General features: G+C 28.4%; 1 protein-coding gene across 1 annotated transcript; it reads left to right on the forward strand.

Moving 5' to 3' along the window:
• Positions 1-1,896: 1,896 nt before the first annotated feature.
• On the forward strand, positions 1,897-27,846 carry LOC129960651 (activator of 90 kDa heat shock protein ATPase homolog 1-like). Its single transcript, XM_056074200.1, has 9 exons — positions 1,897-2,164; positions 4,523-4,602; positions 10,568-10,678; positions 15,802-15,887; positions 18,883-19,003; positions 19,103-19,188; positions 23,194-23,316; positions 23,407-23,508; positions 25,294-27,846. Exons 1-9 carry the CDS (start codon positions 2,085-2,087, stop codon positions 25,516-25,518), a joined length of 1,014 nt encoding a protein of 337 aa, XP_055930175.1. The 5' UTR covers positions 1,897-2,084; the 3' UTR covers positions 25,519-27,846.
• Positions 27,847-27,967: the final 121 nt, after the last annotated feature.

Consider the following 27,967-nt stretch of genomic DNA (forward strand, 5'->3'; position numbering starts at 1 on the left):
ATGCCCAAATAAAATAATTAGTTCCCTTCATCTCAGGGACATTTAATTTATCCATGCTGGCAATTTCGTTTTTGACAGTTTCGTTTCAGTCACACAGTTCACTTAGAAATTTTAACGAAATATTTACCACGGACTGCTACCAATTTGTTGTTACTTTTCAATAAATCTCAGCATGGTTCTTGAAGACAGCACATTTATTAGACACAGAAACCGAAAAGAAAAGAACACACAGCATCATGTTCGCGGGAGGAATGGTGCCGGAACGAAGCGCCAGAAGCGTAGTCACACAGATATTAATTACTAAGCGAGAAAAATAGTCCGCTCGCTTCATCCCAGCAATGTTAAACCAACTCAAGGTGATAGTGACTCCTAATGGCATTAGTGTTTAACTGAAATCGAATTTTTGGAAACATTTTATCAAGTTTTTCTACTTTATGATGCTAATCTTATTTTCTTAACTTGCTATATAGTCTATTTTAGACCATAGTAGTACGCAAATAAATTTTTACAATTCGAAATGTTCTGAAACTTCTTTCTCATGTGCATGTTTGCTCTGATATGTTCTAAGCAATTTTTATCTATCTATTCATTTTGTGAAAAGAGTCAGTAACTCGAGAAATGTGCTGCTTCTAGTTGTAATAATATTTTCGTTTTAGATGCATTGTGTCTTCTTGCAAGAACAGGAAGAAGATCGGTTATTAAAATTTATGATTTGCTGCAATATGACTAGCCAGTAGCAACAATATCTTTTATCTTCAAAAATGTTGGTATCCGTAGTATCAAAGTGTCCAGAGCTCAACTATCCACATGTACACAGAAAATCTCGTAAAATCTCTGGTGAAATTAAAAAAAGTTGCCAACAGGAAGAAAATCACAAAAATGTCTTTTCAAAGAAATTTTCCTTATAAGATTTTTTTTTTGCCCCTATTTGGGGGGAGGTGTGATGTCTAAAGCGAAACTGAAGAAGCCGTGTCGTCATATATCAGGCGTGTTCCTATTAAAATGAGTAAATCAAAAATAAGAAGACAAAAACATTTAATTTTTAAATGGCATTAAATATAACGCTCGAAGATTAACAGAAGTAACTGTAATGCGTATATCAAATCTCTCAAACAAAATCTAAATCATCAAAACAAAATTGAATTGTCACACAACTTCTAAGTTCAATAATAAAATGTTTTAAGTTGTGCGTGAGTTTATTTTTACTTCTTCGGTGCATAACAGATGCACATCATCTCCGACAATAGACTATGCCATCCAAAAGCACAAAATCCAGCAAGAGATACAATAAAGAAGATACCTTCTTCAATTTTCAAAAATGATTTACTATTTCTCATCCTAAACCCTTTAGGATTATTTTCACCATTTTCATATCTGCTCTGCTGTGACTCATTGGTCATGAAAAGCCAGCAGCTGCTTATTTTTATCTTTAGGAGACTTTATCTTAGTCATATAGTATATTCCATTCTGTTTAGAAAAGTTAATTCAGCTTTAGCTTGTTTGAAATCAGTTGAAAAGCCTATTATTATTAGTATATCTTGATAAAAATATAAAAACTGTTTCACTGATGTTACTGAATTAATGCATTAGAAGTAGTGATGGACACGATTTTGGATAAAAGTTAAAAATATTCCTGTAGGAATTTCAACACAAGCCTCTAAGTTTTCTCAGGATTAGTTTGTACGGTGGATCATCAAAGTCCTATTACATCAGGTAGTAAAGATATATAATAAATTATCAATAATTTTATAGCATTGAAGTTATTTGAAAAAAGTTTTATTCTGTTTTCAGTCTTTCTAAGGATTGTTTTTAACCATTGTGTCATGCGCAGAGTATCTGCGGTCATGCGCAGAGTATCTGCGCATGACCACTGATTCATCGTGAGTTAAAGAGTTTACTAGAAATTTCCAAATTTTATTTATTTATCTTTTTTATTACGCACAATTGAAGTTGAACGGTAACCGTCTGCCACTCTATCCTCGTGCGCTTGAAGACCGGTGCTCTTTCGTTTGTGATATTCAATATTTACTGAAGATTTTAATTGTGATACTAATTTATTTATTACAAAATAATACATTTTCATTATGGCTAAGTGGGGAGAAGGTGATCCTCGATGGTTAGTGGAAGAACGACCTGATGCAAAGAATGTGAACAATTGGCATTGGTAACTTATTTTTCTTAATTATTATATAGTAGTTGAATTGCTTGCATCAAGAAAACATTGTATTTTCATACATTTCTTTTGATAGTTATACTGTTTTCGATGCTGAATTTTGATCTATCAAAGCTTTTATAAGTGTCTCGGAAGATTTCTGTGGTTCTTATAGACTACTTAGTTGTAGTGAAACTGCCTTGCGAGAACTATTTTTTTAGTTTCCTTTCTAACACAGTTTTTCAGTTTCTTCTTGAAACCCGAAGGAATGAAATCGTGGTATCTTAAACAAAAGCTTACTTTGTATTACGTTGAAGTAGATGGTGGTTATGAGGAAGAAAAGGAAGTAATTCAATTGAAGTTTGATTTTGTATCGTTTCGCCTTTATTGTAGATGTCTTGAACTTTCGCGGTAATTATTTTTACTTAGAGTGCTTCATTTACGAGAATAATTTTGATTTGATCTAAGATACCAGTTTTTTTATATTTGCATTTCTCGTTTTTTGGAAGTGTACCTCTATATTAAAATAGTTTTTTTTTTTTTTTTTTTTTTTTGTAATATAAAGGAATATTCCTGATCGAAATTTTAAGTACTATTAATATATCAGATTGACAAACAGTTGTTTCATTTTAATTTATATTTATCATTGTATCATATGTAAATAGGAATTTTAAATATTCATATGAAAAAGAATTTGCACATTCTAAATAGGTTATTTAGATCCTCATAAATTTAAGAGTGAAGGAAATTACCTGATAATAGAATTTTGATAAAATGGAGGGATACGGGGTAGATTTTTCACCAGTCTCTGTCAAATAGTAGAAAACATTCAAAATATAAGCAAAGGAATACAATCAGGTAACCATATTCGGACGTTTGTCTCTAAAAGATTGCAGTTTGACTTCACTATTTTTGTATAAATTTTACTTTAACTAATGAGGTTTGTTACTGTAATTTCTAGCTTCCTTATAAAAGTGATATAAAATGAATAGTTAGATTTATTATTTTTGAAATGTCATGTGATAAGAAAATTTGCTTCTATATTTATAAAATTTTCTTTATTATTATTTCCTGTATATTCGGATATTTATTCTATTATTGAAGCTTTAAAGTCCTTTTAGTAACTTCCATAGTGTGTTAATTCTTGATGGGTTTAGATGAAATAAGTTGTGCTTGTTTATTTTATCAGTATTATTATGATAAAAATTGCTTAGTATCTCTAACCCTTTGTCTGGCTTAATTATTCTAAGTATTTTTGTAAGAGTATTGAGTGTGGTAATCTCTTGAATCATGTAGCATTAAAAAATTATATTTTATATAGATTGTCTTGATTTTTAGGATAAATATCTAACATTTGTAATTTTACCCTCAGTTTTGTAAAAAAATAATCCCCCCCCCCACTCGTCTTAGATTTCTTGCAAATTGTTCTTGTGACAAAGATTGAACTTTTTGGAATCTTTCAGGAATCTAGTAAAAAAAGCATTAGCTTTTTAGATATGCCAGTCCTTCAACTTTCAAATGGAAAATCGCTCATCCAACAATTAGAAAGGGGGGAAAAAAAAAAAAAAGAAGAATTTGAGAGTTAAAGGGATTGGATCTAAAAGATACAGATTAGTGATTTTGGTCTTTATTGAAATATGATCAAAGTGGAAAATTCATTAATCCCTATTGCTAAAAGATCTAAGAGTGTATTTAAAAGCATCTATCGTATGTGATATATATCTAAGTAATTGGAGATGTTTGCTTCTTCCAATTAATCAGGGATAACTATCTGTGGACATTAAACTGGTTTAAAATGACATTACTTATAGAACAGTTAATATCTATTAGGTCAAGGTTTCTTGTAATTTTTTCCATTTCTGTATTTTGACAATTATATATATATATATATATATATATATATAATATACAGTTTGGAAAGGGAGCAGGGGAGCAACCTCTTGGACAGTTTGGAAGGGGAGCATGTACTGTGTTATTTTAGAAAGCATAATATTCATTTTAATGACACTACTTGGGCTTGCAAAAATCAACATTGTTTGAATATGCAAGCAGTAATAATTATTCATATTCTTGTTAATGGCTCAGAAAATGTGAATTAGTATAGAATTTTTTTTCTAATAATTCTTCTTAATAATTGTTGTTTTAATAACATTTAAGCAATATCTATTAGTTTTTTATACTGTGTATAATATTGGAAGGTTTTAGTGATTTTCAATAAATAGGAAAATTAAATTTTAAAAATATGTGCTTGCTATTTTTTTTTTTTTTTTTTTTTTTTTTTTGTGTATGTGTGTGTGTATTTAAATGAAGTTAAAGTTGAAAAAACATTTAAGCATCAGAAAGGTACTAAAGCATTTAAAAAAATTTTAGGACTGAAAAAAATGCCTCTCATTGGTCAAAAGAAAAGTTTAGAGAAATTCTTGTTGGGACTAAAATTGACACTGATTTTGGTAAGTTCTATTTATTGATATCTTATTAATTTGTTATATTGAGATAATCATTTAATTTATTATAATTTCTTAAGATGTCTTTAAGAGGAACTTGTTAATTTCTGTTTTTAGTTATAAAAGGTGTGAACCTTTAAAAATTTCTTCGAAAGATTAAGACAGAATAAAGTTTTTTATTTTTCTGATAAAATAGCCATTTTTAGCTTAATGTTGTTCCTTTGCTGCTTAAAAACTTATTAGATACTTATAATTTGCTGGTTGCATTCATTTATTAAATTTATGAAAAAACAATTATTTAATTTAACTAGCAACCAAATTGAATAATTGTGATCTCATTAAAGGTTTGCGTATGTTATTTGAATTAAAAAAAATTGATTCATATGTGTTGTTAATTTAAAGTATACGTGCAAACTAATGCCCCCATAGTGGCATCGGTGGAATCCTAAGGGTTAAAAATTACAGGGTAGCGACAGAATAAGGAAATCGGAGATATCAGTGAAAAAATCGGTAAAATTTGTAAAAATGTCAAAATCGGGAAAAATTGCTGATAAACATGATAGATGATTTTGCACAATCATTTCTTTCTGTATCCGAAACCTAATGTCACCAAGATAATTATGCCAACAGCAACCTGAGACATCTTTTCAAAGCTATGGTGACTTTCGGGATTTCTTTACTATAAGAAAGATATGCTGACGAGTGTGGCTAACAACAATTTGAATAAAACTTTCTGATAAATCAGTTTTCGAAAGAACAGAATTTTAATTTGACCTGTTAATGCAATGATAGTATATCATTAAAGCTGGCCTTTTCTATAAAGGGGCCCAAATGCAAGAAACAATTTGGGGCCTTAATTTTTTTTGCAAAATAAAAAAAAAAAATCAGTTACAAACACTATACTATTGCATGTTTATTTAATGCAGGATTTTGTTTTTGCTATTAATATTTTCAGGAAAATTGTAATTTTTTGCAATTTTTCTTTCAATGCTTAGTATAGCAAGTGCGTTTAAGCGTTATGAACACAAGCCTGACCGAAGATTATTCTTTATTAATTTTAATTTGCTGAAAGAGCATCCAGCACTTATTATAATTACTGGCAATGTAAAGAAAATTTTTAATACATTTAGAAATAAATCATTATAATTAGTACATGTTGCAATATGTGTTGAGGGTTATTTGCATCTCTTTCCCTCAAATTTACATCTCTTTCCAATCAAATTTTCATTTACATCGTTAATATAAAATGTTACAAAGTTTTTGGAACATTTTTCTAATTCATATTTTTCTAAAGTTTTTATATCAGTGATTAATTTGAAATACTTATAAATCTATCTTCTTTCTTAATCTTTTTTTAAAAAAAAAAAAAAAAACAGTATCAGTTACAGAGTTAATCTAAATTCCTCAATCAGGTTTTCTATAATTTCATCTTGTGCTGTTTCGAAATATAATTTCTCTCTCTCTCTCTCTTTTTTTTTCTGAATTTGTTTTTCAAGAAAATGTTCTGAAATATTTAAATCGCATGCTATCACTTTTGTTTTGTCTAAAAATGAGTTAAATTTTGTTCATAAATTTTGGATTTCAGTTTTAATTTTATTGATTAAATTAGATCAATTTTGATTGAATTATTAGATTATTTTTGATTGAAATATTTTATTGATAGTATTAATTTCAGACAGTATTACAAACCATACTATTAAGCATAAAATAATTGTTATTTCTTGTTTTAAATCCATTAGACTTTTAGCTTTGGATAAAGCTATATTATTGTTATTTGCATCAATAAATTCTTCTTTGGCATTATAAGTTTGTTCAAACTGTATATACAGTCCTTTGACTGAATCTATTGAACTTCCCAACGAGTGTTGCATAATGGTTTAAGAGCAATATTTAAAAGTCTTTTGTAGAATTTCTCATCTTTTTGTAGATGCAGAAACTAAGCAATACAAATGTTTTACTATAAAAATGAATAAATAAATAGAATAAAAATAATTACAATATATACTGCTGGAAGTGCCATCACAAATTAATAAATTAAAAGTGTGTCTTAGGCAATGCATATTAATTGCATGAGGATTTAGAGCAATTATTCTAGATTGTACACATTTATATTTCTCTTTCATGTTGCTACTGTTGTCGTATGCTGTTCACTACAATCCGTGATATATAAATCAAGCTCTCTTAATCTTTTCGACGGAGTTTTTACTGGTCCTTCTCCTGTTACTTTAGTTACTTTAATAAACCCTGTAAATGATTCCTTTGTATTTAATATTTTCTCTTCAAAATTTACATACCTAATAATAATTGGAGTTTGTTCCTTATGGGAAATATCAGCAGTATAATCTATTTGTATATTGTTATACATGGCTGCTTTTATATCATCTTTAATTTTGTTAAGAACTTAATTTCCTACTGCAAGAATAATTTGTTCTTGTGATGTATGTGCTAAATCATGCACAGTTCTACTTCTGGAATTTTTCATTCTGTTTATATCATCCATAAGCACAGAATCGTATTTACTTAATAATCCTTTAAACTTAAAAAAATTTCCATTATTAAGCACTGCTATTATTTCATGGTTTCCTCATGATTTCCACAGAAGATTATTACATGCTAAAATTATAATCACATCTACAGTTCTATGAAATAGTAATTTAAGTCATTCTGTTTCCTTATTTATATTAACTTTATTTATTTTATCAATAGTTGAACATAAATTTAATCGTTTCAGTAATTTTTTCCAAGCAATAAATGAATTAAGTGACAAATAAAATGCTCATAATCTTGAATTACAATTGAAAACTTTCTCCAGTTATTATAGCTACCTATAACTCATGTATATTTTTCATTTCCTCTAGAAAATAATGTACAGCAAAAATTAAATACTGAATCTTGCATTTTTGAAAAAATCAACTAGCTGCAAAGCTGCATTTCACAGTTTGGCACTTTTTTTTTTAAAAAAATATTAAGTAGTGGAAAATTATCTACCTTCAGCTTCTTAGCTACAACTCCTTCGTGCTGTACAGGTCTATTTTTAACACAAAATATTTTAAATTTATCAGTTATAATGCTTGGTCATAAACCTGAATCACTTAAATGCGCTTGATCATATTTGTTATTGTCATTTTCATTGTTATTTTCTGGTTAATTCATATTTGTATAAACATATGGTTCTTCAAAGATTTTCACAACTTCTACACTTACATTTCACTCAAGATTGTGTAGTTTGTGTGAAACTTTCTTCACCAGTTGAAGCTTGAGTTGTAACTTCTGAAGTCGAAGCAATTTCATTGCCTGAATAATGGAAGACAAGAAAGGAAAATTAGAAGATAAGAAAACAGATCTTCTCATGATTTTTAAAATTTAGCTTTTCATTGTTTTTTCTTTTCTGCTAATTTTCTTTTTTGAAACCAGGTCTCAGAGGGATAAATCCTTGGCATGGACATGATTAGATTTAAAAATATTAAACATTTTATAGTATGAATTATCAAAGTAATATAAACAATCGGGTGAGCTAAATGACCTTACTTTATAATATGTTGCATTAAACCTGTAATGTAGTTGTAAACTTCGTATATTTCAAAACCCATTGATTGTTCCAGTTAAATATCTTTCCTTCTTCTTTCCATCCTGCTATTACTGTTCAGAGCATTATTTTAGTTGTGGATCGTGTTGCCCCCCCCCTTCAATCGCATCATTCCGTACATTGCATCCCTTCCAGATGGCTGGCCCTGTATATCATTATTAAAAATGATAATGATACCTTCTTATGACAACAGCTATTGCAAAAGAATTTTTGAACAGTAAAGATTGTTAGTGGGAGAATATGAAAGAACAAAGTCTCATTATTAGACAAATTGTTTATAGTGGCATTCAAGAAAATGATGGAATAATTAATTTTGAATGCCTAAATGGAAATGTCTAAACAATTGATTTTTAAATGCAAGAAACTTTTGGCCCATCTATGAAGAGAGTAAAGAAAAAAACCAAAAGGAAAGTAAGGAATTTGAAAAAATATGTAAAGGAAAACAGGGTATCATTTTAAAGAGTTAAAAGCTTAAAAAAAAAAAAAAAAAAAAAAAAAAAATCTTGTGACAGCTCATAAAGAGAGTTTAAGAAAGAAATTAGACTTCAAAATTTTCCAGAAGTAGCTTTTAAAAGTTAAAGCAATGCTGGTTGTTTTAAATCAAGTGTCTATTAGTATTTTAATAAGATGTTTCAATTTTGAAATTAATAATGATTTGTATTTTTCCCCCCTATTTAAGCACAGTAGGCAAGCAGTTGTTACTAGAATTATTATCTACAAATTATTATCTTGATGTTTAGCATTTTTTGTAATGATAAATTAAATTAAAAAATTTATATTCATTTATAAAAGCTTAGGTTTTTGATTAGAAAGTTTTGTTGTAGCAGTTTCTCATGTTTAAATTTCTGCTGATTGTTCGATATGTATAATTACTTTATTTTTATATTTATGCTGTAACATCTTATTGCAGTGTTTATGCAAAGGGCTCAAATTAGTTATGGAACTGTTTTTAAAATTTTGAGCAAAAATCATAACCTGAATTGTTAATCTAATATAGCTCATGTTGCAAAGAGTAGTTTTAATATTTCTTAGAATTCTTATTCAGTCTCAGAAACAAACTATTTTATTGACATTGCCAATATTTTTTTAATGTATAAGAAATATAATATAATGTTTTAATGAATTTTTAGAGTGCTCATTCCATTTTTAAAAATAAAATTTTGTAAAAATATATATATATTTTTCATATTAAGTTACTTTAAAAGTGTTTATATATATATTATGCAAATACATTGATTCTAAATTATATTTGCTATTAATTACTAATTCCTTACTAATTAATAGCAAATTACTAAGTTACTAATTATATTGTGGCACTAATATAATTAGTAGCCATAAATTAAGGGAAAGTTGCAAGTTTAGTCAGTAAGTATTTTCAGTTTCTGTAGCCACCCTGAATTATTACCAGACTGAAAATTAATTGTTCGGCAATCTGCAACTGAGTAGTCATATCTTCCAAAATCATACAGCTTTGATTAATAAATAAATAAATAAATAAATAAAAATCTACATTTTTTTTTTTTTTGTAAGAAGTAGAAAATTTCTTTAATGAAAAGAACACTTTTTAAACATTTCTTTACTTGAATTAATCAATTTATTTTTTAATTTGAAAAAAAAAAAGTGATGGTAACATTTAGAAATGTATTTAGTGCTTTGATAAAGTTTTGTTTAAAATATTGAGTGAATTAATGGTTCTTGAGTTCTGTTATTTGTAAATACAGTATTTTTATCAATTTCAAATAAATGAATATTTTGCATGGTTTTTAACCCTGATATAACTGGGCAGTGTTGGGCTCATAGCAAATATTAGGAGGGGGCAATATAAACATAAAGTTCAGAAGAATAGGATAATGGCAATTATTTGTATGTTTATGCAATTGCAATATCTCTGGTTGAGGCCGACTAATACATTGGACCTATGGCCATTTTATGATTTTCCCATTGGTTTTAATCATTTTAATAGATATGTTTAAAATGTTGAGACTATTTAATTTTGATTTTTTAAAATAAAGTATTATATCCTTAAATCGAATTTCTTAATTGATACCTTGGAATGTGTTTTGCTTTTAAAGAGGAAGTTTTAAATAATTGTAAATTACAAATCGTATGATTTCTCAACTGATATTTTTTTATGTGTTTTATTACGTATTACACTTTGAGTTATTTATGTCAGATTTAGCCTTGTGTGTAATTGGTAACCTTTCCTAATTTCATATAAATTTTGATGTGCTAATTATTAAAGGATTTAAACTGGTTTGGGGGGATTTTTTTTTCTTTTACCTGTCTACTGTGAAATTTATATCATCCATGTAATTGTGTAAATTTTATAGCTATTGATCCCATCTAATATGTCAATTTTTATCATTTCTTGACTTTTTTTTTCAGCAAATTGTGAAATAACTGAAATTTCAAAATGTGAGGGTGATGCTGTTGTAAATAATAGGAAAGCTAAACTTATTTTTTTCTATGAATGGGGCATTGAAGTGAAATGGTCAGGTAAGAAATTTTGCTTTTCATTTAAATTTGTGAACTTTATTCAGGTTTGTTAATTTTAGCTAGAATGAAATGAAATGGAATAATATAGGTAGCTCGTAAAATAAGTGTACATTTAAGTCTGTCTATTTGATTGTTTAGATTTTCTCATCTGGAATGGTATTTTTGCATTGTAATTTTTGTATCATAAAGGTACAATAATTGACATGGCATAGTTTTGTTATTTTAATGCATGCCATATTTTTAATTATATGATGTTTTAATTTTAAATATTTTATTGAAGTAATATAATTATAAAGATATGAAGAAACGTCTTACAATTATTTTCTTAGTTTTCAGTTGTATTATAATTTTATTTATAAATTTTGGACATCTACTGGAAGGATTTGGAGATATTGCTGTTAAATTTCTTTGCTGCATTTCAAACTTGGCAAGCAAAAGGCTAATTAAGAAGTGGCTGATGCAATTTTATTCATATGACAGCTTCAAAAGATATTGAATAACCCAATCATATTTAAATTAGATGCAAATTGTATATGGCAGAGTAACTGCCGACATTCTCAAAAAACAGAAATATATGCTTATTAACTCTTTGTGGTCATATTAAATTTGGATGCAGATGCTGTGCTGGTCGGAATTAATTTCCACCCAGTGAGCAGTGATACATAATATGCAAGATTATGAAGGAAAAAATATTTTTTTATTTCTTTTGTAAACTTCGATATTGTAAACACTATATGTTTTAATGTAAAAATTATAGTTTATAATTCGCCATTGTGTGGTATCTTTCAAAACAGTCTCTAATTTGAAGTCTTTGTTTTCAATGGCAAGTGTTGCAAAAATAATTCGCCTTTCTACCCTTGATTTTTTTTTTTTTTTTTTTTGTTGAAACAGACAGCACAATCTTTACTTTTGACTTCTTGACAGTGCCGCAATATATGTAATCTGCAATGAAGTTTTTCCTCTCTATCTAAGGACGATGGTCTTCCTGATCTTGATAATCCTTCAGTTTTTCTACCAAGCTACTAGTTGTTCTACTAATCTCCAGACAAACAGAAAATGAGACATAGGCGTTTGGTTTGCCCTTCTAGTTGATACCTTATATAAGATGTAGCTATTGACTCTTCTCCCCCTCTTCTACTCCCCTTTCTCGTACTCTTCTACCCCCCCCCCACACACACACAAATTTTTTTTTCTCCATCATTTACAGGATTTTCTAGGGAAAACAAATGAGCTTGCCAGTTGGTCAGCCTTATCGACATCTCTCATATTTAAATTGTAATTCACAATAACATTTGGTTTGCTAATGCTGACAATGCCTCCTTCCTTCTTTCTTTCTTTATACAGTTTTCATACCCGAGGTATAGTAGCTGCTTAATATTGTAACTACTCTCTTATCTTTCCATGCTAATAATAAAATATCACCTCATCGATATGCAGCAAGAATATTATTCCTTGTTTCAGCTGGTTTTCTGATCATATCTGGGATATACTTTGTTCTAATGGTCCCAGTTAAATAGCACTTTAAGTTTAAAAGTTCCTCTGCTAATGGTATTCCTGTGAAATATCTATCTGTGAAGATATGATATCCCTCTGACTCAGGATTTGTGTTAATAACTTTTAGTGTAGTTGTAAAACAAATCTTGAACTGACAGGGAGGTCCAGATGTATCAGATATTCTGTAGTAATGCTTCCATAGTATGTATCCTGTATGTGCATCAGATAACACATAAATATGGGTTCACCATTTGATGGGCTTATGGAGGTTGCAAGTTTTACTAATTTTGCCTTTTAATTTGGCAATAGATTTGTCGATTGATATTGCTCTATCCGATGTAAAGTGCTCTTGGAATTTATCATCGATGTAATCAATAAAATTGCTCACCTTTTGGATTCTCGTCCTTATATTTTGGATTTCCAAAAACATTTTGATTCAAATGTAACATACAAGATATTTGAAAAAAAAAATCTTTCTCTTCGAAGTATATATCTAAAAAATGGTATGTTCCAAGCATGGTCCTTGGTTCAATAACATTTTATATTCAGAAATTGTATAGTACCCATGTTAAGGATTGTGCCCCAAAAAAGCTGTGAATTCTTCTTTCGTCACATGTTGTTGTTTCTTATGGCACTTGCCATGGACAAGCGATTTTAAGCCGGTGGGGGAGCGTCTCTTGTTTTTATAGTAGGGCCAAGAGTACGACTTTGCTACTCACACATCACTCATTCGCTTGCACAAACCCTTTTTACAGGAGGGCACATTCACATATCTAACAGATAGAACAATGGAAGAACAACCATGCCTAAACCAGGATTCGAACTCAGGACGCCCAGATCATGGGGAAGACGCGCTACGCTACCCCTATGCCCGGACGCCGGCTCTTTCGTCACATTGACCTAGTTATTCCAAGTTGATTGTTCAGATAAGGTCTGCTGGTCTGTTTAATTTTGGCATATTTATTTGTTTTAAGTACAATTGCTTCAAGTTTGTATCTGTGAAAAAGTTTGAACAAGTCTATAGGTTCCATACAATGAATATGAATATTAGGCCCCAACAATCTTGAATCCTGTTGAAAAATTAGTTTTTGATTGACGCTGATTGCTGTACGTAACATCTCTCCAGGTAGTAAACTCATTAACGTCTCTGTTTTCATTTTCTTCTACTCCACAATCACCGAAAATTACTAATTGCCTCACTTTCGCTTCAATGGAGTTATGTCGCTACTAGAATCACTATCAATGTTATCACTTACTAGGTCAGAGTCAGTGTTCAATTTGTCAAAATAAGACTCGTCTTCGCTGGTTTCAGTTTCTCAGCACACTACTATCGATAACTTTCTTTTTCCCATTTTAGAGTATTATTTTTCAAATATCTGAAAAAGCGGGAATGTCAAATTACATTAAAAACAATTTGTCAAGTGCTACGAATTTTACAAAGTATCTCCAAAGACTGTCAATTTTCACGTTCGAGATGCAACTGGCTCACTGTGGCGTCTTGCATGACGAGTCTGAGGCGGCTCTATTAATATTAAGTTTTGTTATTACAAAGTGGTAGAAGCATCGTATTAGTTCGTGAATAAGTTCCTTAGTCATTTATGTTCTTTCAAAGAAAGTGTAAACTGATATATCCTAAATGAAGATTAAGATACGACGAATACAATATAAGTTTAGTATGTTTTTTTGCTGTGGTGGTTGAGAGCAGACATACGACCAGAACGATAAAAACGCTTGGGTGGCCGAGAGGAGACATGCGTCGCAAATGGTTACTTGAAAGTTATCAGTAATGTTATGAGCACTATCGATTATCACTAAGACAACATTCTCTTCTTAAAATTCAGTAATGACTTTTCTTGGACTAATCTAAATCACGTTTGCTTTTGCTAATTTTGTGTCTTCAGATTTGTATCGTATTGAGAATTCAAATTGGAATAATCTTTTCAAATTGGATAAGGAATTTGATATAACAGGGTGGCCAGCCGACCGGAAAACCAGAAAGTGCGAGAAAATTCCTTGAGGTTGGGAAAAATCAAGAGAAATTTATTATTAAACTGGAAATTTTTTATAAATCAGTAATTTTTATCAAACATGATAAACTCGCTGGTGTTTTTTCTTAAGTAGAATGAAACATTGCTGGCAACTAATGAAAATCAAACTTTTACTGATAGTTGTAAAGAGACTATGGAAAAGAGAGAGTCACCATCATATATAATTTATTTCATATGTCTAAATATATAATATTTCCGCCAAAAGTTTTTGTGTGCTTTTTTCAGAACATCTTTATCAACATAATTATCGAAAATGGTTTTGTGTGCTATGGGAAAAGGCAGCTTAACTAAAGCTCAGCTCCTGTTATTGTCATGATTTTAAACTTTAATGGCTCTGTTTTATTTAAAAAAGATATATAGAGAGCTATTCCCCCTTTTCTTCCTTTCTTCAAATGTTAAATTGATCATATCAAGTGTTACGAGAGCGAATTTATGAAATTTCGGTGTTAAGATTCAAAACTGGTTGTAAAATATTGACTCATTATTATAATTCTGAAAGTTTATTTTAATTGAATAAGGGGTTTACAATAATTATTTTCTTTCCCTGTTTTTTTTTTTTTTTTTTGAGATCTTTTTTTTAAATTGATATTATTTCATTTTATTATTACTGATTGATATTGCGAAAGTGGCTTTTAGGTATTCACATACTCTCTTACAGTTAAGAAATTAGATAATAGAAGTAGTAGTTTAAAAAAAATAGGTGAAAACTACGGAGTTACAGATGTATTGAAAAAAACTACGGAGAGCTACAAAATAATAATAATAAAAAAAAAGGTAGGTAACAAAAACTACTAAAAGAAATGGTTGGAGAACGTCAAAAAATAACTACTTCTTGAAATCACACTCGTAGTAACACTGGAGGTGATTTTATTTTTAGTTCAAAAAATAGAAGAAATGGTATTTTGTTCGAGCATGAACACAAAAACACTGGAGTTGCTTGTCTTTTCAAAAATGTATATGGGAGTTTATTATGATGTTAACTGAGCAATGATGATTTTTAAGAAAGCATAAGTGCTTGCTATTTAATGAAAAAAAAATTATAAATGTCTAACTAGTAATTTTTTTTATCAACAAAATTGTGTTGATTTTTTAAAAAATTATTTCATACATATATTTATTCAATAATAAATGTGTATTAAATAATTTTTAATATTGTTTGAAAATATTTGTTTTAATAAATTCTTTGGAAACATCTATTCTTGAATAAATTATTGATACTTTGTTAAATGTAATATATCTGTTAAGCAGTACCACTGATAACTGGGTAACTAATGTTTTTGTAATCTGAATCTTAATTGACTGAAAGTAAGAAATAGGTATATGATTAATCTTGGCCTTTTACACAAAAACCTTTACTGGTTGAAAACATTTTATAGTGTTTAATTTGTCAATTCAGTAATGATGTATAACATTTATAGAAAGCTTATTAAATGATAGCATTTTGTTTTTCTATGTATGCCATTAAACATTTTGCATTTTAAAGATGTTGGGATAAGTTTATGTACGCCATTTCCATTGTTGTTAAGCCATTTGTTATTATATTTTGCTTGATAGTTTTAAAATTAATATATTCATTTTTAGGTCAACTGGTCAATAGTGATACAGTTGTGAAAGGCACATTAGAAATCCCTAATTTAAGTGAAGAGCATGACATGAAAGATGTTGATGTAAGTTCAAGTTTGTATACAAATTATTCGTTTTTATATTTTTAGGAATAGGAATATCTTGAATTTTAAGGGGAGGGAGAGCATATGTTAATATGGATGTAGATGTGTTCAAGAATATTGTTATTTTTAATAATTTCATTCTTTAAATTACCAAGATAATTTCAATTTGAAATTTTTTTGTGGGGGGGGATTTTTTAACCATAATTGTCACTGGTATTTAAAGTTAATGAACTCTGTGGCTGTTTTCATTCAATACCAAATCAAACTTATGAGGAGAGGGTACAGCTGGGAAAATTAAGTTCAGGATGAAATTTAGTATACTGTTACTTTAGAGCATACATTCATTTAAATATTTCAGTGTAATAGACAACCGATTACAAGAAAATGGCCTTCTAACTTTTTGTGTAATTTATAATGCTACTAGTAGGTTGTCAATGTTGTTGAACCGCTAGACAGTACACTTGATAAGGCATTTGCCTAGTATCAGCAAGAGCAGGGCTCGTCCCTGGATTTCTTAAAACTACTAATGCAATTTGAATGAAAGTTAGTAAATATTTTAAACTAATGTTATTCATTTTTATGTAAAAAAAAATAATGCTCAGTTATCTAATATTTGGATTCTTTTAAACACAAAATAATTATATTTTTAACTTAAGGTGTGATAAATATTATAATTATTCCTATGAGAATAATTATAATTTACATTTCTTACATTCAACATTTATGAATTTCTTCGCCTATCAGCATTACTTCATAAGAAATTAAAAATGAGAATTTCAGTACATTCCAATTATTTATAACTAGGAAATCTTGATTGTAAATAACTGCTTTTAATCTCAACTTTGATATTTCATTGTTTTCTGCTTCTTGCGCGATTTTATCTTCAGCTTCCAATACATTAACTTTATCTAGTTTCACTGCAGAAATTTGTAATTATATGATGAATTTATAAGTATGTCAAATAATTTTGAAAGAAAGTTTTAGAAAAACTTATTCAAGATTGAACTTGACCCTGAAAATATTAAGCAAATGCTTTACTGAGCAAGCTGTTTGAAATTTCAGGATTACTTAATGAAGTATATGACTAGCATTTTAATTTGCTGTCTCGTTAATATTTATATTGATTAAATTTTTTGTCTTTGAAGTGAAACTTCCAGGTACAAGATCCTCTGTTCATCAGTTCTGTTGCAAGACCTCTTTATTCATTTGAAAAAAAAAGTTGTATAAACATACCATTTTATTAGAAAATATTATTTTGTGATGTGCTAAATGGAATTAATAACTGAAATCTGGAAAGTCCTATTGTGGTCTTAACCCTCTGACTGCGTAATTTTTAAAATTCACTATTTAGATGTGATGTTTGCAAATAAGTTCAAACAAAGTGAACTAATGCTATGTTTTACCTGATAATAATATGATATAAAAAAAAAATTTGTATTCTTAAAAATTAAACACCCTAAACTGCAAAAAACGCAGATTCAATAGAAAATGGACTGATTGCTAACCCATGGAAATCGCAGGATATGCAGCTGGAGGGTTAGCATTGCATTAAAGAAATCTAAAAATTATAAATTTTTTTTAATAGAGGCCAGAGTTTAGCTTGCAATGTATTATCGCACCAGTATGAGATATCCCCATCAAAATACATGATCTACTGAGGCCATTGTTGGTTTCATGAAAACCATAGTGCTAAATTTTAAATAGCTCTTCATTAGAGTGCTCTTTAAAAATCAGCTTTTAAAATTTTTGCGATGCATTCTCCCATTTTCAGTTACTGCCCAGAAAGATGCTTTCGCAGAAATTTCAGAATTTAAAATGTTTTAATGACGTTACTGAGCTTTAAAATTATGTTTTAAAAAATTCAAAAGTTGTCTAATTCTCACATCAAACTGATAAAAATATAAATTAACAGATATTGAATGTAAGTAGGTGAGTACATCCACTCACTTTTTTTTTTTCTCATCTTCCTTCCCTTTTTTCTGCTACCCACAGTTTTCATATTAAGGCATGGGTAGATATTTTTGGGGCACAGATGGGCACAGGTATTTTTAAATCCACTAACACAATGAAGCTTAAAATTTCGGGTGTGTTATCACTTTCTGCGAAAATATGTAACATGATGGAAAAAAGATGAATTCAAAAAAAAAAAAATGAAGCAATATTTAATTCAATAAATATTTTAAATGATGTAGCGGAAAGTTGAAGTAGTAAAGATCAAAGAGTACAACAGACTTCATACAAAAGATAAAGATCAAAAGCAATACTTGTTATTATTAGTAATTCAATAATAGAAATAAATAGCTGAATTTGGAAGAAAAAAATGTCTTAAAGGAAGTGTAATGAACAAACTAATTCAGTTTTAGCTTCATAAATTTGTTTTGTGTGTAATGAATCAAAAAAATTTTTTTAATTGGAATGATATGTTTAAAAAACGTTAGTTTATATAAAATTTGTCAATTCTGATTTCTTCTGAAATTCAGAAACTTTAAACTGTGGTGGCAACCTCTAAAATTTTAAAATGAGGAAATTGAAACAATTAAATTCTTTTTCGTTTAGTGGATTAAAATGACAGATGCCCCATTGAAAATTTGCTTTTTTTGTTACTTTCAATGTTTAATATTTCTGTCTGTAATTGAATTTAATTTAATATATTTTGCAATGGTGGAAGTACATTTTTCTAGAATTGTTGTCTGGGGCATGTAACCAACAAACAAAAACTTGATTCATCTTTCTAGTGTGTAAAATAGTTTATTTAATTGCCACTATTTATTAATGTGAGATATTTGAAAGCTATTTTATCGTTAATGAGAAAAATTGGATATCTCTTCATATTTCAAAATAAATTTTTGAAATTCCTTGTATTCCCTGCTGCAGTATGCAGTAGATGATTCAAAATGCTTTCATACATTTTTGTACTGAATTTCCTATTCTATAAATTTGCAGTTAATTTCTGAATATGTTTATTTTGCTATAAAATATTTCCCACTACTTTCAGGTAAATGTGCATTTAGAAACAACTGGACCTGAAGCTGATGTTGTGAAAGATATGATGAGAAAAACTGGTAGTGAAGTAATTAGGAGACAATTAAGCTTGTATGTTAATTCTTTAAAAGAGGGTATGTTTTTATTTCATGACAGTTTATAAGCTTATAGTTTTTTTTTTTTTTTTTTTTTTTTTTTTGTTACTGTTGATTTTATGAATTTCTTCCTTCTAGAATTCTCACGAGGCCTTATCTTACCAACTAAGGATTCCATCCAGCCTGATGAAGTTAAATGTGATAAATCTAATATGAAACGTAATGTAAGTTTTTTTTTTTAACCATTTCTTGTGTATTGTTTATTGTGTAATGTGCTTTTGCTGTAGATAAATTTTCATGTACAGTGTGAGCATAAAGTCTTGTCCAGATTATGAAATTAGTTTTATGTGAAAACTACTCTAATAAACATGTGTTTATTAAGATATATTATTTTTGTTATGAAGTTCTTAAAAAAAAACCCTATACTTGAATATATTTCAACTTGGGCCTTTTTGGCAGAACAAAGAATGTCAAAGCAATATTCTAATTCTCACTAAGTGTTTTTTAGCATGCTGACTGTAATGATACTCGTAGCATCTTGTAACTTCATGCTAAGATATGCGAGTTCTAGATCTTGCAAGTGTGATGGGCCTGAATGATATGCACTTTGTACAAGTTGAGGTTCGAACTCGCAACGGCCGAGTAACAAAGCCACTAGACAAAAGTGTACACTTCTTTCCGGAGGTTGTTATCTGGCTTATGAAGTTACCACCACAACTTTATAAGCATGTAACCATAGCGTTTTTTGAAGAATTTTAACTACAGTTATTATTGGTGTTTACAGTTTGTGTTAATGTGTTACAAGTTGATTTTGTAGAACTTCATTGTTAAGAATGCCATATGATACAACAGATACTTTCTAACTATGGGCTTGTATCCGATATAAGAAATGCTGCTTGCATTTGTAAACTTTTCATATCATTACTTCATTGCTTTTACATCGGGAGAATAGCATCCATAACAATATTGAAATGTATATTGAATATATATGGGCGAATTTGTTCATGAAACCAAAGCACATATTGTGCTTAAACAGTAATATGATTCATACTATCATTTAGAAAACTGATATAGGAGTCTGTAATATAATGAAAGATTTAAAAGGGAGCTATATAGATTAAATAAATCTTCAAATGAATTTAAAAACAGTTCTTCCTGATTCTGATGCTGTATACTTGGAAAAAATTTGCATAACTACAGGTTAGGTAAAATTTTGGTAATGCTGTCCCTTTTATGTGTTAAGAAACCCTTTTCAATGAAACATTTAATATCAGCTTTGTTTTACTTCTCTAAAGAGGCAGCATTTTTGATATCTAAATGTTTTATTAGTAATTTGGTACAAGAATCATTGAATGTTTCTTTGAACATATTGTAAAATGCGAAGAATTTCAAATAACTATTTCTATGAACGTATTCTAAGCAATATTATTTTTATTTGTCCACTAATATATTGTAGAATATGATACATTTAACACTCAGAGAAATTATACATAGATTGTACTAATAGATAGATACAAATTCGATTTCATTATTTTTAATTGCATTTTTAGTTAGGTTCTGATGGGCTGAATGTGATTTCTAGGAATACAAGGCATATTAAGTCCAATTCTAATCAGTTTTATTTTCAGAAGACCATTGAACATGAATGTTGTTGGGAAGAGTTAAGTAGTGGATCACTTGCTTTAAAATAACTAATTTCCTTAAAATCCTCCCTAAAATCAATGAAATAAATTAAAAGATGACATAAAATAACAAGACTCTTTCAATTCATTCTTCACTTAATGTCCTAACACATTACTTAATTACTTACAAAATGTTAGCTGAAACCTTATGGCCAAATCTGAATTGAGTATGATATTATAGCCTTACAATTTGCATAATCATACTGACATCATCACAAATAAATAATATATAAGAGCAATTCTACAATTCAGTTAAATGTTTACAGTCAAAACAAATCTTGTAAGATGTGTAGTTTAAGTTGAAACTTACTATTATCTATAAATGATTTTAAATCATGAAAAACTAATAAATACAAATTTATAACATAAAACTATTCCTTTTTTATATTATAAATGTTAATATTCTGCTCTTAGCTTTGCCTTGACAATCTCAGCATTATGTACTGCAAAGTGCCTAAAATTTTACCTTATGTTAGTTTTATCAGACTGTCGGAAAAGTTGTCATGTATTTTTTTTCTTTACTTTTGAAAGTCATTTACTTATGTAAAGAGATCAATCAATGATATATTGGCTATTTTGTTCGATAACCTTTAGTCATCTCTTTTTGAATTTCTTGTTTCTAGAAGAACCTTTATTAACAAAATAATGAGCAAGATGCAGATTTACAACTTCATCAAAATTAAACTTCATACAAGAAGAGTATGAAACAAAAACTTGATGGAACAAGGTCAGGTGATTGGTCAGTGTGGCAACTCTCAATTGAAGATGCAACATTTTTGATGGATAATCAAACTTTAGTGTGATCTTGCATCATCGTGATAAAATGCTGTTCTTTTTCAATTAATAAGCTCTAGACATTTCTGGTTGATTTATTTGTTCAAATGGTTTAGTTGATGACTGTATACTTACAATTTTGTTTGATTTCTTGGTAGGAGTACGAAAAAACATAATACCTGTGAAATCCCACCTCACTGAGAATGTAAACTTTTTCTAATGATTGCTTGCTTTTAATGTCATTTGAAACTAACCATGGCATTCGGACCTAAATTGTTGACCATGTATTGTTGTCTACAATCCAAGTCTTTTATCTATTTGAGAAATATTTAAAAAAGGACAGTTTTACTCACTTTTAGTGAACATATTGAAAAGGATTATGCATGCTGTAAAAGGAAACTCTTTGAGTTTATGTGGAACTCAAACCTTCAATTTGCTTTCATATCTTATCTTATTTTGGTGTTCATGAATACTTGTGGTGGATGTTTAAAATTTATGTAATTGAGTGTGATGAAATTTAGATGTAATGGATTTGATTCAATTAATGCTTTGATTTTGGTAGGCCACCCTGAGAAATTCTTGGAAAGGATTTGCTTGTAAACTTCATGTAACATTGTACTGCCTTGATGCACATTCTTTCCCTTATGAGAGTAAACAATCATAGCTGACTACTTCGCCCTGTCCGAAGGCTCGCAGAAAGAGTAAACAATAATATATTGTGAAAATATACAGGTTGATCTTCCATCTTACTTGTTATATAACCTTCAAAACTCGTTTTTTTAAATACAACTTAAACTATCTGATGAAGTAGTAAAGCATTGATGCAAGTGATTGTAATTTCACAAAAGTACTTTGAAACCATCTACTGAACAAAATTTCTTTTCTGACAACTTGATATTACAACTTGAAGAATAATCTGAATTTACCTGCATTTAGAACTGAAATGTACTTGTTACATGGCAAGAGAAAGAGATCTCTGATTTTAGACATAGTCTTTTATCAAGATTGTTACTACTGTATTATATTATTTTAATGAAATAAATTATAAATATGAAAAATTTACATAAAAATTTGAAGTTATTGAGGAATTCTGATGATTAATAAATAAATAATTTATGATTAAATTCTCAATAAAAAATTTATGTGAATTGTAATAGGGTACATTATATGTGATTTTTAGCATTGCATTCAGTTTCAAATATGAATTTTGATGCTTTTTATAATTTTTAATTTGTGACATTCTTATAATAATCTGTCAGCATTTTCAGTTTAATATAATCTAAACCTGAGCACATTTTGCATCACTTTTCATATAATTTTCATCATATAACACACTATAAACATGCTCATATGCAATATGAAAAATAAGCATATTTAGCAGTAAATAAAACTGACTGAAATACTTAGTTCCTTAGAGTTATTTTATAATAAAGATTACATTTGTACATATTTTAACTTTATAGTTCTTTTTCTATTATTTAACTGTAGTTTATTTTTATAAGTAAGAATAAATACTGCACAAGGTACTATTTTAGTAAATTTCAGATTAATTATTAATTTTAAAAAGTTTGATAAGGTTTTTTTCATTAAAATTTACTTCTGTCAAATCAAAAATATAATTTTATCAAGTAATAAATTATTCAAAATTAATTTTAAAAACAAGTTATGCCATGATATTATAAATTATAGCATCTCACAATTACAGTACATGAATCATCTTTAGGTTACAAAGACGTTTTTGTTTATTTGCTTTTTTTTTTTTAATTTTTTCAGATTTTTGAAAATGAAGTTGTAAATTGTTCTGTGAAAAAGGCATTTGAAACTGATACAATTCATACTACTGAAACATTTAAATGTACTGCTGATGATTTTTACCGTGCATTGACTGTCAAAGAAGTAAGTATTGATCTTGGCTTGTTTAATTTTTTTCACTTGGATCGATTAATTTTTGTATCCTTACTGAATTGCAACTTATTCTTCCAACAGCTGGTTCAGGCATTTACTCAAGGGTATTGCTTATTGGAAACTAAAGAAGGAGGGAGATTTGAATTATTTGATAACAATGTTCATGGTTATTTTGTTAAATTGGTAAGTTGCATTTCCCGATATCAATAAAAGTGGTGAATGGATTCAACTGTTGAAATATTGGCTGTATTTTCTTTTAATATGCAAAGTAACAAATGCAAAATGTATAAAAAAAGATATTTAATTCATAGCTTTTTTTAGTAGACTAAATTTATAGAAAATAAGTACAGTACACTCCCAATTATCCGCGGAATTGGGTGGCGCGGCCGCCGCGGATAACAAAAATCGCGGATAATCCGAAAAAAAAAGCTAAAAACGGGTATAGCAAAAGATAAAACAGTCATTCCAACTTTGAAAAATCGTCTTATGTACAATAAAACGTAAAATAAACAGCAGGAAATGTTTAACTAACGCTTACTATTTTAGTATATCACTCAAAACTAACCTAAAATGCATTTTGGTAATGAAAACAGAAAAGAGCGTTGTACTTACGAGAGGTGTCAAGGATACACAGAAAAATTAATACATATGTACTGTTTTAATACTGTAATGTATTGTGTAATTACAAAACCATAACTGTAAAACTACACCTTTTTGAAGAAATCAGTCATTTGTGTTTGTTTCTTGCTTTGGAAGCATTTTCTCTTTGCTTGGAAGCAAAAAAAAAAACTTAGTGCGGCAGGCGCGGATAATCGGGAGTCTACTGTACATATCCTGAATTTGAGAAAGTACCTGGACCTTCTAATTATTTGAGACCCAGTTCTCAATATTGTGGACCCCTTATGCTAAGCTTGTACTAAAGTTTTAATAAAAATATTTTTTATATGGTGCAATTAATAATATTAATACTTCATAAATTTTTTTATATTATTAACAATTTATATGCTAAAGGAAATGTCATGCTGATGTCAATTATTTTGAAATCTACAAAATTCGATTTTGGTTTATAAATACATGCCCCAAAAAAAATTGTTCTGAGCATTCTCTGTTTTATACATATGGATTTTGTGTTGTGAGTTTTGCTAATTTATCTAAAGTGAAAACTTCAGTGATTTATTATTAAAGAGAAAAACGCAATTTAAATTTGAGTCGATTTGTGAAAAGTTTCTATATTTTTGGGATACTTATCTCTTCAATAACTGAGGATCCTTATGCTGTTTTTCTTCAATATGCATTTTTGCTTTGATATGACTGATTTTATAATGAAAAATTTTTGATAAATGCTTTGATGTTTTTCTGAGATTTCAAACAATTTATTTTCTTAATGCATATTTTTTGAAGTTTTGAATAAAATGTTTTAATGGTATTTTTGCTGTTTAATAAAATGTCATCTATGTTCCTGTGGCTAAATTTTTTTTATCTGATGATATAATTATTTGGCTAGATTTAAATCATTAGAGTGAGGCTGAAATTTAACAAGATGCCAGATGTCATTGAACTGAGAACGCCTCCCTATTTTAAGCCTTATTAATAATTTTATTTTTAATATCTTTTTTTCCATTTTTAAAATAATTATTCGTGTAGGATCGATTTGTTAAATAGATATAATAGTAAAACAGAAATTGCTTTGTTATTTGAAAAGATGAAAGGCTTCATCTGCATAGTTTTTGTTCAGTGTTTTGTGTACTTTATGTCTAAGTAAGTTTAAATAAAAAGTTTAAATCCGAAATAATCAGGAAAATCAGAAAATATTTATAAAAATAATCAGAAAAATCTGATATCTTAAATGCGTCTAATTCAGGTTAATGTGATTTTCTCAGAAAATGTTGATATTGTCTATTTTTATTCTTAAGAAAAGAAACTTCATATACAGGAAACTATATGGTTATAATACTAACATTGTTACAGGAACAATCCAGATTAATACAGCAGAAATGGAGATTCAAGACGTGGCCCATAGGACACTATTCAGAGGTGACTATTGAAATTAAACAGAAGTCGGACTGCACCGAAGTTACTGTTACTCAAACAGGAGTACCAAAAACTGAGTTAGACAAAACTAGAGAAGGATGGAAAAGGTTTTATTGGGATAGTATGAAAAGAGTTTTAGGTTTTGGTGCTCCTCTATTTTAATATTTCTCATTACTTATATCTGTTGAGCAAATATTTTCATCTGGTATTAAAGTTTATTTACCTGCCTACGCGAAAAGACCTGGATACTATACATTCGATCGATTTAAATACGCATTTCTGAAGAAAAAAAAAGCTATTAATATATATTAAACATTAAATAATATTCAATTATTTTATGACTACTTTCAAGCGATTTTTAAAATTATAATTCAATTAATTAATTAATTCAATTTCTTTGAAATAAAAAGATTCATTTTTTTTTCTGTCTTGCTTCTGCTCTTTTAAGTTATTTATCATAAATATTCATTTGAGCCTTGTCATGTGATAAGAGAACAAGATGTATTCCTCACATTATTTTCTCAGGTCATTGAAAGTTCAAAGTAGTTTAAAATTCTGTTTGTGCATTTTTTTCCCCCTTTCAGTCATTCATCTGAGCCTTGTCCTAAGTTATTTAAACAGAATGTATTTCTCTTCTTATCATTATTTCAGATACATTAAAATTCCAGAGGGTTTTAAAATTTTGTAATGTTTCATTAAGGCTGTACAACTTTTTTTTTTCTGTATTGTCTGTGAATTGTCTGGGATAGTCGCAGTCCTTTTTAATTTCCAAGAGAAAGATTAGGAAAGTTATCATGCCATCTTTAATTAATCAGTTCTTCTGAAAGTTTGAGAATAGCCATGTTGAAGAGCATAAATTTTTTAGAATGTTAATGGTACCTTAATTCAGTCTGTGATAATATCATTTAATTGTTTTGAGTGCCTAGCATTTCTCCAGATTTCTAGTTAAAAAGAATAAGATAGCACCATTATGCCTTTCTAATCCATCATGCAAAAACACTAGAGTATTATTTCACTTTTTCAGTTTTAAGTTTAAGAACTCACAAACATACATTACTGTTTGATGATTGAATATGTAGTACTATTTATATATAAATATTATCTGTTATAAAGAAAACAATTTATATGGTAAAAATGTGCAATAATAAAAATAAACGAAATCAAAATGTACAATCATCTTGGTTCTGTTCATTTTTATGGTGATACGTTTAATCCCTGTGAAGGCAGAGATGTCTTTATAGCACTCTGACACTTAAATATGTCTTCATATATTTAATTACATTGTGGTAAATACTTAATAAATTTAATTTTTTTAGATGCTGAAATAAATTGTTAAATGACATAAAAATTATGTTTAATTTCCAATATTTTATGTGCTATTTGGCTTATATGATTTTAATATACAATGTGATATTCATGATGTCATTTTGTTTTTTTTATCTAAAAGCTATTGTTATTCATAAAAAAAATTAAGCACAAGTAAATTCGAAAAATCTTATTTGTTTCATTTATATGTATGTTATTTGATTTTCCATTGTAATAAAAGCTTGTATCATACCTACAGATCTTGTGCCCTAGTGAAAATTTAACTCTGGTATATAAATTATTTTCTATGCTGTTGAAGGCCCATTCTATTTTGGGAATATATTGCTTTTAAATGTCTCACGGGCTCTTTATTTTTCCATGTGAATTGAATATATTGCTATTTAGCTACCTTTTCAAGTTAAAGAATTTGATAATCGCGTGTATACTGCTAACAAGACAAAATTATATTAGTACATTGAACTTGGATTAGAAGCTTTGATATATCGCTAAGATAGCGGTTGAGAATTTCTGTAATAATAGTAATATTGCACTCAGCTCCACATTAAAAAAATAAACCCTCTGTATTTAATAAAAGGCGAATATCTGATTAAAACATTATAGTATGATTTCAATGTTAATTTACCATCTAATTAGTGGGATACCTTGTGATTGATATTGGTTTTCTACTTTTCGAATTTACCCTACACTACACACGTCTTTTTACTTTTTTAAAATGAAAGTTATGTATGAATCTACTTGAATGTCTGCAATACAAGAAAAGTGTTTACATTTTCTTCTTTTTTTTTAATTAACGTGATTTAAATATATTGTTAAGTACACAAATAAGTCAAAACTGGGTTAAATTACGTATTAATCATGAAATTAATTTGTAAATTAGTACTACAATACTGCTCTATTTTGATTTACTGCAAAGTTAAGCTAAAAAAAAGAGGGGAAAAAATGGTTTTCTTTTATAGTAAAGAAATGATTAATTGCGAAGTTTATGTTCATTTTATTTCAGTCACTGCCATTTATCATCTATTAATAGTCAATATGCCTTAAAGATATAGTTGCGTATTATTAGCAATTGACAGATTGCAAACTATTTTAAATGCATGTAATATTTACAAAATGAGCTCCAGTTATCTGGGGTATATATTTAAAAATTATTTACAAGAGAAAATTAAAAATTTGCTCTATCAAATAGAAATATTTTTTGGAGTGATGTTACATTGTTTTATTCTCTTGTCCATTTAATTATAATTTGAAATGTATTAAATTTTTTTTACAAGTATTTCTTAAACAA

Source organism: Argiope bruennichi, chromosome X2 (genome assembly GCF_947563725.1).
Source record: "Argiope bruennichi chromosome X2, qqArgBrue1.1, whole genome shotgun sequence".
NCBI lineage: Eukaryota > Metazoa > Arthropoda > Arachnida > Araneae > Araneidae > Argiope > Argiope bruennichi.

Excerpts from the sequence above, each read along its gene's own strand:
- LOC129960651 (XM_056074200.1), top strand. The coding sequence starts at position 2,085 with ATGGCTAAGTGGGGAGAAGGTGATCCTCGATGGTTAGTGGAAGAACGA. Across the intron at positions 19,004-19,102 it reads TGTTAATTCTTTAAAAGAGG|AATTCTCACGAGGCCTTATC; the intron begins GTATGTTTTTAT and ends TCTTCCTTCTAG. Across the intron at positions 19,189-23,193 it reads AATCTAATATGAAACGTAAT|ATTTTTGAAAATGAAGTTGT; the intron begins GTAAGTTTTTTT and ends TAATTTTTTCAG.